A 13165-nucleotide genomic window follows, 5' to 3' on the forward strand; every position below is an offset into this window, starting at 1 on the left:
AGTTTACCTTTAAATATGAGTTGTTAAATATCAGAACTGCTCGTTAATGTTATTGTTAACCATTAAAAACAACGTTTTCACAATTTTAACCCCACAAACGGGCGGCATGATGTCATTTCCTGGCAGGGGCGGAAAATATCGGGCTATTCTCTTTAGTGTTTGCCCTGTCCACACTCACCCTCTCTACCTCTTCCCCGTATTTTCATACTAAACCATTCTAGAACCCCTATAAAGAGGACGAAAGCGAACAGACACTACGCTTTAACATCTTATCTCATGGAGTAAATCACAGCCGGAGAAAAATAAAACCGAGGTGAGCTTTTTTTAGCCGGAGTTGTTGAGATGCGCGAGCTGCTAGTGCGTTAGCTCGAGCCATTCATATTGATCTGAGAGGATTTTATCGCTTAGTGCCATGGATGCTTTCTAACCAAGATGCATATGTAATAATATTTTGACTGATTAGGGTTATCATGCTTGTTAAATGTATAACGTGTTTGTTTAGCCGGCTTTTATACTTTGCTTTGCAGGGGTAGGAGGAGGAGTCTGACAGCTGATATTTATTTTTCTTTTCAACATAACCGGCTTCTGCGTTGGCTTTTTAAAAGCTATTTTAGTATACATTTCATACTTCAGTATACACTAGGCGATATTATACTGCAAACACCCATTATGTTCAGCCTGTGCTAATGCTAATATGCGAAATAATCGGTTTAACTTAATGACACTGATCGAGTGTGCAGTGTTGATGCGTGTTTTGTATTTTGCCAACTTTATTGCAAGGTGATGTATTTTTTTCTTTTTGTGCTGTTGATCAGGTTTCCTGAAGCTGTCAGCCAGTAAGAGCTGGTTGCCATGTTACTTTAATATGTTGATTTTCCGTCTTGATATTTGCCATCATTGCAGTAACCCTAGAAAGTCTACAATATCACATTTGATGCTTCTATCAACATGCTCTCAACGTTGTAAACCTGGACCACAAAAAAAAGTCTTAAGTGGAAAATGAGATTTAAACATTACCTGAAAGTTGAAATAAATAAGCTTTTATGGATTTCTTTTACACATACAATATGTTTTTGTCTATTGTCAGAAATATACCCATGCAACATAAGAAGGTTTTGTGGTACAGTGTCACACTTCTAAATTTACAATTAGTTTGTGTTTGGTTGGCTTTATTTGATTATTTTTGGTAAGTCTGAGTAAGAATAACTAGTCTATAATTCTAGCTATATTTAAAGATGAACATTTAGCTATTGAAGCAATGTTTACTTCATTATCCTTTTTTAAAATCCTGTCAAATACATGTTTGAGTATTAAAAATGATCGCATTATTTCACAATTTCTTGCTAACTAACTTAAATTAGGTTTATATTGCATTATTTTAAAACAAAAGTTAACATTTAGGTTTGAGTATTGAAGTCAAAATTAAGCTTTCTATTTTCTTTGTCAAATTCTACAGTCTACATTCACCAAATCTTCTATTAAAAGTCTTGTGAGGTGCATTTTTTTATTTAGTGTTTGATGGAGAGGGGTCTGGATGCAGACCTGGTGCAGTGCAATCTGAGCTGCATCCAATGCTTTTTAATGCGCTCACCTAACCCCACCCCTAACCCTACACGTCACAGTGACGTCACTTACTCTATTGAGTGCATTGTGACTGACATTGCATCGCTGAGTGATGCAATCTCAGCTTGCATCATAAAGGCTGCATCCAGATACTACTGGTTTGATGTAATCTCAACTGAAATATAAAGAGAAGGTGGAAACAGTGTAGCTCCTCCCCTTAAAAAAACAGCCAAAAGCGTTTTTGTTTATCAAAGCTTTTTTTTTTATACAAGAAAAGTAACATCACTTCATTGAAGAAAAAGTACAGTAACAAAAAAATAGAAAAGAGAACAAAAAAAAAACATTTATAGAATTTAGCATTTTAAAATGTAATTCAATTTTGCATTTATAGAATAGGTGAAATAAAGTTTTAATGTATATTGCCGAAAGTACACAAATTAGATAAAATAATTAGCAATTTTGGAATTTGGCCAGTGAGAGTGGTTGAGCATCAAATGTGAAGCATCTTGAAGGGGGCGGGGCATATCAGACACTAGAGAGCATTTGACTGGTCCCAATTTGATTAGAAACTGTAGTATGAGGTGACGTGAAAAAAAACGTTGATCCATTTGTGAGGAAGTGACAAACTGCAAGCTTTACATGTTAATAGCCGTTTTATATCTCCTAAATACTAATTTCGTCACTGTTATGTTGCGCACTAGCTTATAGATATCTTAAAACTGAACAATACTGATACTAAAATCTGAAGAAATGTATTTTAATTTCATAAGACCTTTTAATATAATCAATTTGCTTTGGAAATGCAAATGTAGAATAATTTTTTTGTCAACTGATTAAACATAACCTCATTCTAATCTTTATCATTTTCATTTTTTTGTCTCTGTAGGTAGAGCTTTGCAGTCGTTTTTCACTCTACAAACCCACAATCTTCATTCTCTCTCTTTCACACACAACTCTCTCTGTAATATTCACTTCTTTCCCGACTGCAAGGTTTATATCTGGTCATTCAATCAACCCACCTCTCTACAAGCCAATCAGAATGTCACAGCTTCAGTTCCAAGCGCCTGGCAACCCTGCACCCAGCAGCGCCCCTTTACAACTGGCCCCGCCCCAACCTGGGTTCAGCATTCCCTGTGGGACCGCCCCCTTACCCTCAGAGAGTGCCAGTCACCCACTGCGAAACTCCGCTCTGCCTTCTGCCTCAGCCACGCCCTTCTGTAACCCTACAGGTGAGTGACGGTGCTGTTTTAGAAATTATTAAGCATTTTATTTATAAAGAAAGTTTTTATGTGTTCATTTCAATTTGATGTATTTGTTTTTCATTTTAATTAGTTAAATTGAGCAATTTTGCTGGTGCCTTTTATATAAAATATAGTTTATCTATATCAGGGGTCCCAAATTGCCGGCCTGCAAGCCATTTACGGAAAGCTCTCCTCTTCCATCCGGCCCGCAACTGGCGTCAAAAATATAACAATATTTGGCCCGCCAGAACATATATTTTTGAACTACTATCATTGTTGTGCAGTCTCATCTAGCCACTTGTGGTTTTGACCCGCCACCTAGTTGACATTTACTACAGTACTACAGTACTACAGTACTACAGTCAGATAAGTTTTACTTTCATTTTCACTAAGTGCGTGGTCAAGTATCCGCTTGTTAAGTGGTGACATATGTAATACTGTTTCCGGGTCCAAGCCGCCATTCATTTAAGTTGAGAAATCATTCGATTATGATCACTTTTTATTCATATCACATATTAAAGTTAATTTTACAGTCATAGTGTATAAAACAATCTCTTGGCTTGCTGCATAACAAATACCAACATTTTTACAATTTATAAAAAAATGAATCACTTTCTTTCCATCGGATATTAGGCACGGACATATATATTGCGATCGTGATTTTCGAATGAATTAAATCGCTTTGTAAACATTTATTATTACCATTTCATGAGTCTCCCCATACAGTTGAACAAAGCGCTTGGACCTGGAAGCCGTTTCACGTGACGTCACACTTAACAAGCGGATAACACACATGCGTTTTAATTCTGCGGCTAATTTAAACATTGAAATAAATGCCTGTAAGTGCTCTATTTTTACTAAAGCTCTATTTTTGTAAATATTCAAGGGTCATTTAATTATAATCCGATTGTATTTTGTCTTCATGGCTTACACGTTTAATGGTGGTGTAACAAATATGATAATTTAGCTAATATTCGATTTAAATGGTCTCATTTAATAAATTTTCCTTATATGCTTATTAAGATTTGCATAAAAACTATGCACATTAGTAAAATTGTACAGCTAGCTGAATTGAACATGCTAGTAAATGTGAATATGTACATACTTTTCCCCTCTTTGAAAGATTGAGTAGAACAGTTGCCAGTAAAGTCACTTAATTTATCCAAACTGCTTGCTGCTGTTCTTACGCTATTGGGACAATACAATTGGTTGGGACAGAGCAATAATTATTATGCCTATTATTTGAAGTATTTTCATAGCAATATAAACTACCCCTTCAATATGTACAACAGGAAACAAAAACAAATTAATTTCAAAGGAGCGCTACTCTGTACCAAAATGGCGGTTCCATTGACGCATTACTTCCAATAGACAACAACAGCGTAGGTGACATCTAAAGTAAATATCTATGATTACAACCTAACAGTTATTTCTGTTTTTTGTCAAAACTGACAGTTGAATACCTAAGACATGCGTTATCTGACAACTTAACTGAAAAAAAAACAGGAAGTCCATTTTCAGATTTCAATTTTAGATTACAAGGGCAAACATATTTTTTTCTTAAGGACATGCCCAGATGAATTGTTCAACACAAAACTAGCAATGTATGCTAAGAAAATCATATAGGTAGTTTGATTTCATTTGTACTTTAATATTGTATTCCAGTATCTAACATGGCAAACCCTAAAGAGAAGACCCCAATGTGTTTAGTAAATGAGTTAGCCCGTTACAACAAGATCCAACCTGAATACAAGCTGCTCAGTGAAGAAGGACCAGCCCACTCCAAGGTAAGACCTAACACTTTTCTACAGACAAAATCACACTAAACCCTCCCTTCCCAGCTGTTAATACTTTTTGACGGTGTGTGTTGGTCAGATTTTCTCAGTGCGCTTGACTCTGGGGGATCAGCATTGGGACGCAGAGGGGACCAGTATTAAAAAAGCGCAGCACTCTGCAGCATCAAGTGCTCTCGCCCAAACAACTCTCCCCAAACCCAGTCACAGAAGCCCCCGCCACCCCGGTAAGAGCCCAGGTGGGATCTACAAGGGCTCAGAGTGTACGTCTAATCATTACATTTTATCTTATTAAGTGAAAATATTCTCATCCTTATATTGTGAAATCCTAAGAGAGAAAAAAACTGTATTGAAAGTTAAAGGTCTCCTGAAGTGCTTTGAAATATGCGGTTTTACTCTGTGTTGTAATCTCAACCGAAACATGAAGAGAAGCTGGGACATAGTGTGGCTCCTCCCCTTTAAAAAAACAGCCAATAGCGTTTTATCACTGCTCTGCCAGTGAGAGTTGTTAAGCTTAAGCACATCAAAAGCATCAAATCTTCATCACGCATCAAAGGAGATGAGGAATGTCAGATCCTAGAGAGCATTTGATTGGTCACGATTTGATAAGAACTGAAGTATGAGGTGTCGTGAATAAAACTATTGATCTATTTAGGGGGAGGTGACAAACTACACGCTTTACATGTTTATATTAGTTTTATTTTCTTTTTCTTCAATTTTTTCACTAATTTGTTGTGCAAAAGATTATACAGTGCATCCGGAAAGTATTTATAGCGCTTGTCTTTTTCCACATTTTTATGTTATAGCCTTATTCCAAAATGGATTCAATTCATTTATTTCCTCAAAATCCTACACACAAAACCCCATATTGGCAATGTGTAAAAATAGTTTTTTAATTGTTGCAAAAAAACCTGAAAAATCACATGTACAGAAGTATTCACAGCCTTTGCTCAATACTTTGTTGATGCACCTTTGGCAGCAATTACAGCCTCAAGTCATTTTGAATATGATGCCACAAGCTTGGCACACTAGTGTTTGGACGTTTTTGCCCATTCCTCTTTGCAGTACCTCTCAAGCTCTATCAGGTCGGATGGGAAGCGACGGTGAACAGCCATTTTCAGATCTCTCCAGAGATGTTTGATAGGATTTAGCTCCGGGCTCTGGCTGGGCCACTCAAAGACATTCACCGAGTTGTTGTAAAGCCAATCCATTCATACTTTGGCGGTGTGCTTTGGGTCATTGTCCTGCTGGAAGATGAGCCGTCGCCCCAGTCTGAGGTCAAGAGCACTCTGAAGCAGGTTTTCATTCAGGATGTCTCTGTACATTGCTGCATTCATCTTTCCCTCTATCCTGACTTGTCTTGCAGTTCCTGCTGCTGAAAAACATCCCCACAGCATGACGCTGCCACCACCATGCTTCACTGTAGGGATGGTATTAGCCTGGTGATGAGCGGTGCCTGGTTTTCTCCAAATGTAACGCCTGGCATTCACTCAAAAGAGTTAAATTTTAGTCTCATCAGACCAGAGAATTTTGTTTCTTATTGTCTGAGAGACCTTCAGATGCCTTTTGGCAAATTCCAGGTGGGGAGTGGATTCTGTCTGGCCACTCTATGGCTCTCTAAGGCTGTGAATACTTATGTACATGTCATTTTTCAGGTTTTTTACTTTTAATAAATTTGCAACAATTTCAAAAACTCTTTTTTTTTAATTGTCATTATGAGGTATTGTGTGTAGAATATTGAGGAAATAAATGAATTTAGTCCATTTTGGAATAAGACTAACATAAAAAAAATATGGAAAAAGTGAAGTGCTCTGAATACTTTCCGAAAGCACTGTAGATACCTTAAAAATGAACAATACTGATACTAACACCTTTATTTTAACTTCATGGGACCTTTAAAGCAGGGTTTACTACAGGATCTGCTTTAGAGACTTCAAAAATATCATTCATAATAATTTCATTTATTTTAACATTGAATGCATCTTTAAACATCCAGTGTATCGTATATTTGGGATAGTCATCAAAACTGTAACTAGTGAGAGTACGCCCTAAGATTGAATAATAAAAGTAAGCAACAATTTTAACATTGGTAGTAGTAATATAACCATTTTTTGTAATAACTTTGTAATAACATTTTCCTCATGTTTTCTTGAGCACCAGATTAGCATATTAGAGGTGATCATAAAGCCTGGTTTATACTTAACGCGTCCGCTAGTTCGCTTGAGTGCGTGCAGTGAATGTGACGCCATCAATGTGTTTGCGGAGGTTCACTTTGGGTGCGTGTGAAATGCTTTTGGCTGGCGAAGTGCAAGATTTTTTTTGAGACTCGAACAAACAGTTTGCACGCGCCGCATTTGCTTTGAGTTGAATCTGAACCACTTTGAAGAGATTTTGTCTGAAACAGGTACGACTGTACAGATATCTTTATAGTCTGTCCATGTTTGATTATAGGGAGAACCGGATGACCAATAATTCTTGGCTAGAAATTGCAACAGCAGTGGGAAAGGAAGAAAGATTTGTTAAAAAGTTTAGAAAAACTTGAAGAATAAGTTTGTTAAAACCAAAAAGAGAGGCCGTAGCTAAAGGGGAGACCCAGATGGTTTTATCAAACAATTACAGATTATGTTTTTCCACCACTCATAAGTTTTACACTGATGTGTATATATTATAATTTAGAACAATGTAATATTTACTAAGCTAAAATAAAGTTACATCATTAATTTTATTATTATTTTTTTTTTGATAACTGGAAAGGAATATTTAAACCGATTGGTTTACAATATACGGATGCCTGTTTTTTTAGGCTTTATAGGTGATAATGGTCAGGAATCTTGGACCTTTATTGCCTTTTTAGCTTAAAGGTAGAGGACAAACTAGCCAGACAGTAATGTGTGAATTGTTAAGTGGGTTAAATAAAAAAAGTCTTTACTTTTTTTAGATATTTTAGAAAGTGTACTTTTTTTTTGGTTAAACTGAAGGTTTGAAGGTTGAACTGTCCAAGATATCAACGAAAGCAAGTGATGCATCAAATTTAAATAAAAAAAAATCTTGAACGGTTATAAAAATGCTTATAATCGTTAAAATAATTTATTAATAATCTTGAACAATATTAATGATATGACGCAGTTCCGGAAACTTTCTACTTCTCTGTTTAACCGTCTGATTTTACAGTCCGTTTCTTTTGACTGCCCCCTGTTGTTTTAAAGAATATCACAACAGCAAATGCATCAAGTATAAAAGCCTTGGCCGTTTTGTGAGGTGGATGCACAGTCAGTGGTGGTGCTCGATGCGGCACCAGGCGAAAGTATAAATCAGGCTTAATAGTGGATACTGAAATTTCAGCTTTGCTATCACAAAAAAAAACATTGGTACATTGTGGTACATTTTTTTAAAGAGATTAAATTAATCCCAAATAAATTTGAACAAATACTACAGTAAAGACATTTATAATCCAAATAAAAGTCATCTGTTTTAAAGAAATGCTTTTAAGCCCTATAACTTTAAGTGGATAATACGGTTTTCTTGATCACCAATTCACCACATTAGAAAGATTGTTGAATTGAATTAGCTTATATGTAAATTTAATTATCTACAAATTGTAATGGTATTCTCTAACATTACTGTAATAGTTTGAACCCTTATAAATAAGCAAGCAGCTCTTTGACATGCTTCTCTCTCTCATGCAGATAATGTAACCCACACTGTGGAGCTTAATGCACTTTGTATGAAGTTGGGCAAAAAGCCCATCTATAAACCTATAGATGCCTACCAGGGGATGAGACCAGCATTTAACTACAACATCAGAGCACCAAGCCCGTATGCACGCTCCATGCAGCAGTATGTACTTTCTATTCCAATCTGTTCAGTTTTCCTAAAAGCATAACATCATTTTGTCTTGTGTGATAGCCAGTGATTAATCTCTTAGCACAAATGCAGTAGGATTGATGTACAGGCATGTCTTTTGTTTTTGAGCAGTTATTACTACCCATTTCCTCCTGTGGGGCCAGTACTGTATCATATGGAGCTGTCAATCGGTGGTCAACAGTTTCATGGCAAGGGCCGCACACGTCAGGCCGCCAAACATGACGCTGCAGCCAAAGCTATCAAATACCTGCAGAAAGAGCCAATATTGCAGCAAATAACTGAGGTGAGACGGGTCATGTTCATTACATGCTGTTAATGGATTATTCTACGAAATGAGCTGGGGTCTCATTTATTAACATGGCGCACACATCAAAAATAGGGCGGAAATGTGCGCACACAAAAGTTGTGATGTAAAAACATTCTTGATGGGAGAATGGGCTTAGATTTTAGTAAACTTATTCATTCATTTATTTTCCTTCGGCTTAATCCCATATTTATCAGGGGTCACCACAGCGGAATGGACCGCCAGCTATTCCAGCATATGTTTCATGCAGTGGATGCCCTTCCAGCTGCAACCAAGTACTAGGAAACACCCATGCACTTTTATTCTCACATACACACACACTCACACACTACGGCCAATTTTAGTTAATCCAAATCATCGTACTGCATGTCTTTGGACTGTGGGGAAAACCGGAGCACCTGGAGGAAACCCACGCTAACATGAGGAGAACATGCAAACTCCACGCAGAAATGCCAACTGACCCAGCCAGGACTTGAACCAGCAACCTTTTTGGTTTGAGGTGACAGTGCTAACCACTGAGCCACAGTGCCACCCAAGTAAACTCAAACATTGACTAAACTGAACCACTTGTAATCATTGTATGAGCCATATTCATTAACAAATACATAATTATTCTGTTGTACGTTCACTTTTAGGAAGGTTTCTTGCTCTATGCATATTTTATAAATCAGACCCCTGCTTTGTGAGCTTGAACCTAATCTAAGGTGTTTTCCAGAATATAAGTAATGTATTATTTATGCTGAAACGATTACAAAGTGAATTAGAAGTATAATGAACTTAAAGTCAAGCAGGAAACGGATGTCCAAAGCAGACAAGCAATTTAATTGGTGCCAAATGAGGGGAAAGTGAGTATTTGTAATATACACTTCATGTGCGTTGCTTGTTTCATTTTCCCTTTAAATTAAAAGTTAATAATTATTTTAAATTTTTGTTTGTTTCAAATAGATACCAGTGTATACTTGAAAAGATTTAAAACTGCTTAGTTAAAATGTGCTGAAACGCAATTCTTGAGATTTTTTTGGGATAACGTAAATGGGGGTTAACTTAATCTATTTGTGTTGGCACAACATGAGGGAAGTTTGTGGAACCCAGCAATTTTTAGAGTATAATTTATGTTTGTTGTATACATGCAGTTTTTATTCAGTTGTCTGCTGTTGAACTGATTTTTATTTTTTTTTTTTTGACATTTTCAACATTTGTATTTGCCTACTTTTTGTTTTTGAATGGAATTCTAAAATCCATCTCATACACTAATTAAGTGAAAATGTATTTTCTCTGCAATTCTGAGCCTGTGCAACTTTTGTTTAATTATTTCCTGAAAATGTATTAGAATATACAAGGAAAATACATGCATCTTATCCATCTTGTTAAATTGTGATTTAGCAAACATGTTGTGTTTACCTTGTAGATGACGGACGAGCCAGCACAAGAAAATCTAAACAAATCAGAGATTAGCCAAGTGTTTGAGATTGCATTAAAGCGCAACATGCCTGTGGACTTTGAGGTATGATCCCATCATGCATAATAATGGGAGTGCAACATTTATTGTCTGTATATTTATTATTATTTTATAGTTATTATACAAAATGATTTAGTTAAGCTGAATTATATGAGCAGGAGTTCCATTTTCCTCATATCTGTGTGCATGTGTGTAATTCACTACAACAGTTTAAAGGGCCATGAAACCCCCTCGTTTCAGCAGTGTGTTTTCACACCTCTACTTTGGAAAAAGTCAGAAAAGTGGGCGTGTCCAGCTCTGTTTAGGGGGGAGTGTCGGAGGAGGAAAAGCGGCTTGGTATGGGAGTTTCTATTTGGGCGCGCTGAATTTCAGAGTCAAAACACACACCCACAGCGGACAATGTGACTGTTTACATGGACATCTTTGTCGAATTATTTGCCAAATTATTAAATGGTGGACTTTAACTGCAGTTTGGCTCTTTTATTCAGGGAATTCATTAATGTCCCTCCCGACAAATGTGATATTTGATTCGAGGCGCTGCTCTAAGCGTGTATTTTTCATGCAATGTTTGATACCGCACGGCGAATGAGAGAAAAAAAAACTCAGCATTTCCCGAAAACTTAGATACACACGGCAGGTAGCGTCAGAAAGCCGCGTGTGTTATTCCGGTCACAAAATCCAACACGAGGTTATAGTTTGGTTGTAACTGTTAGTGCTAACTATTGCACTCGGTGCAATAGTTTGTTTGATACGAATAAAATACGAACTGAATAAACAAAGAGCACTGGTCGCTCACTTACCAAATCTGTAGAGACAGGACAATCACCAGCAACTAGAGCCGCGTCTTTATTTAGAGAGACTACAAGCGAATCTGGATATCAGCGTTTGCAGATGAGAACAGCTCTCAGGTAAACAATAATCCTCCTTAGACACGTAAGTTGTTGTTGTCACGCGTCGCGTACACTGTTAATCCACACGTGACTCTGCGCTCTCACAGAGAGAAAATGAAAATGAAATTTAACTGCAGCAAACTATAAAAGCAACACTTCACGCTTGTTTTGCCAACACAACGTGGCGTCTTTGCCGTCTACACTGTGACAGTAATGAATATTAATGAAGTTGCACAATAGAGCGCGCTGATTGGTTTGAACCAAGCCTTACTCATGCATTAATGCATCACACTGTAAGACGTAATAAGACTCACTCTGGCACAGACGCCCAGTCTGCACGCTGGAATACAGGCTATTATGTCATGACCGTGACGCAGCTTCAAAAATTCGTTTCAAACAGGAAGTACGAATTTGCTTGAAATAACACAACAACCAATTTACACTTTTTAGTGAAATATAGGTGTCCTAATAGTGTTTTTAGCAGTGTGGGACACATATACGACTGTCAACAGCTCAAAAAATGTGTTTTGGTGTTTCGTGACCCTTTAAGCTTTTGTACAAAGGAAAAGTGCAGCAAGTATGCATTTGCTCAACATTGAGTTCAGGCCTAAAATGGGCTTTGTGACATCTAAATTATCTTGTGACAAAGTCTCCGGGTTCAGGTCTGCTCTATTTCAGAGGAACTAAATTGATTATGTGCACCCAAATGGGAAAATTTTTTTACTCCGTTTTAGGGTGCTTTCACACCTGTGAATCTATTCAGTTGTTCCGAAACAGAGATTACAATTGTTACATTGTTGCTCTTTGCTCTTGGAGCGGTTTGCTTTCACACTGCAAAGTTTCTAATCGGACCAAAAGAGCTAAAACAAGTCACGTGCGAGTAAACTCTCCTTACATTGGTCAGAGTGTCAGGGTCTATTTTGCAGCGTCCCGCTCAGCTGTCAGGAGAGGTGGTGGTTTGGTGGTGATTGACAGGGTGCGCGCGCGACGTGTCTGAGGAGAGATGCGGTGGGGAGGGGTGAGAAGGGTGCTCGACGATGCCTATTTGAGGACCGGGAGGGAGACGCGAGATTACCGGGAGATCATCACTCGTTTGCGGGCATCCGGAGACTCGCGAAACTTCCCGCCATACTCATAATTCTCTCTTCATATAGCCGTAAGCCCATTACATATCCATAAAACACTGTGATATAACCGCGCTCGGATCGGATCGCTTTCTCACTGCAATCGAACCGCTTCAGGGTTCGTTTCAATCGAGCCGAGACCACCTCATTCAAGTGATCTCGGAGCGATTACTTTGACGCGGAACAGAGCGCGATTGCCCTGTTCAAATATGCCAAACGAACCGCGCTAACTGGGCAAACGTGACACGTTCCTAAACAAAAGTGTAGGTGTGAAAGCACCCTTAGTTTCAGTTTTTACTAAATTTTTACTCATTTTACTAAGTTTTAGTGTTTGTGTAAACTGTAAAAAATTAAAGCCCAAGCTCAATGTTCTAGTGACTGGTCACATCTACATTTTTCAGTTGGCCCAGTGTTGGGGGAACATTTTTTTTAAATAGAGGAGCTTTGAAATTAACAGCACACTGACTGTTACCTAGAAAAGTAGTATTATTATGTATCTCGCGTTACTTAGTAATGCAACACCCCTAACACTGGGCTCAAATGAAATTCAGCAAACTGATTTTTTTTTTCAATTGTAGCAACAGCCTGATAGAATTGGCTCAATGAGGAATTATGTGTTGAGCCAATTGAAATACCATCAAGTCTGCCCAATCATGTTATTGGCCCGACTGAATATTTTAAACTGTTGTAGCATGCGTTTTTGGTTTCACCCAATTTAAAAATGTGTATTGGTAAATTTACATTGCTAAAGCAAGTTTACTGACTTGTTTATTCCCCGCTGTCCCAAAAGTTTCACAAGCAGATCAGAGCAACACTGCTGTTAAATTTTGAAATTAATCTGTTTTTTCAATCAATCGTTTGAGTCAGTGATTCACAGATCCACTCAGAAAGAGATGATTTAATTTTTTTTAAATTGATTAATCCCTA

The 13165-nt window shown here is 37.5% G+C and overlaps 1 protein-coding gene across 6 annotated transcripts in view; it reads left to right on the top strand.

Annotated features, from left to right (window-relative positions):
• Positions 1-131: 131 nt before the first annotated feature.
• Positions 132-13165, top strand: part of stau1 (staufen double-stranded RNA binding protein 1) — a 23177-nt gene continuing 10143 nt past the window's right edge. For 3 of the 6 annotated variants that reach the window (XR_015492518.1, XM_087255086.1, XM_087255087.1), the window contains exons 1-7: positions 146-313; positions 2450-2792; positions 4470-4591; positions 4680-4860; positions 8284-8434; positions 8573-8744; positions 10174-10269. Coding sequence is in view for 5 of the 6 variants with exons in the window: in XM_087255086.1 (XP_087111212.1) it covers positions 2603-2792; positions 4470-4591; positions 4680-4860; positions 8284-8434; positions 8573-8744; positions 10174-10269 (912 nt within the window). In the remaining variant the exon portion in view is untranslated. 6 annotated transcript variants of the gene reach the window in all.

The sequence above is a fragment of the Danio rerio genome, chromosome 6 (assembly GCF_052040795.2).
Source record: "Danio rerio strain M-AB ecotype USA chromosome 6, GRCz13ab, whole genome shotgun sequence".
Lineage (NCBI taxonomy): Eukaryota > Metazoa > Chordata > Actinopteri > Cypriniformes > Danionidae > Danio > Danio rerio.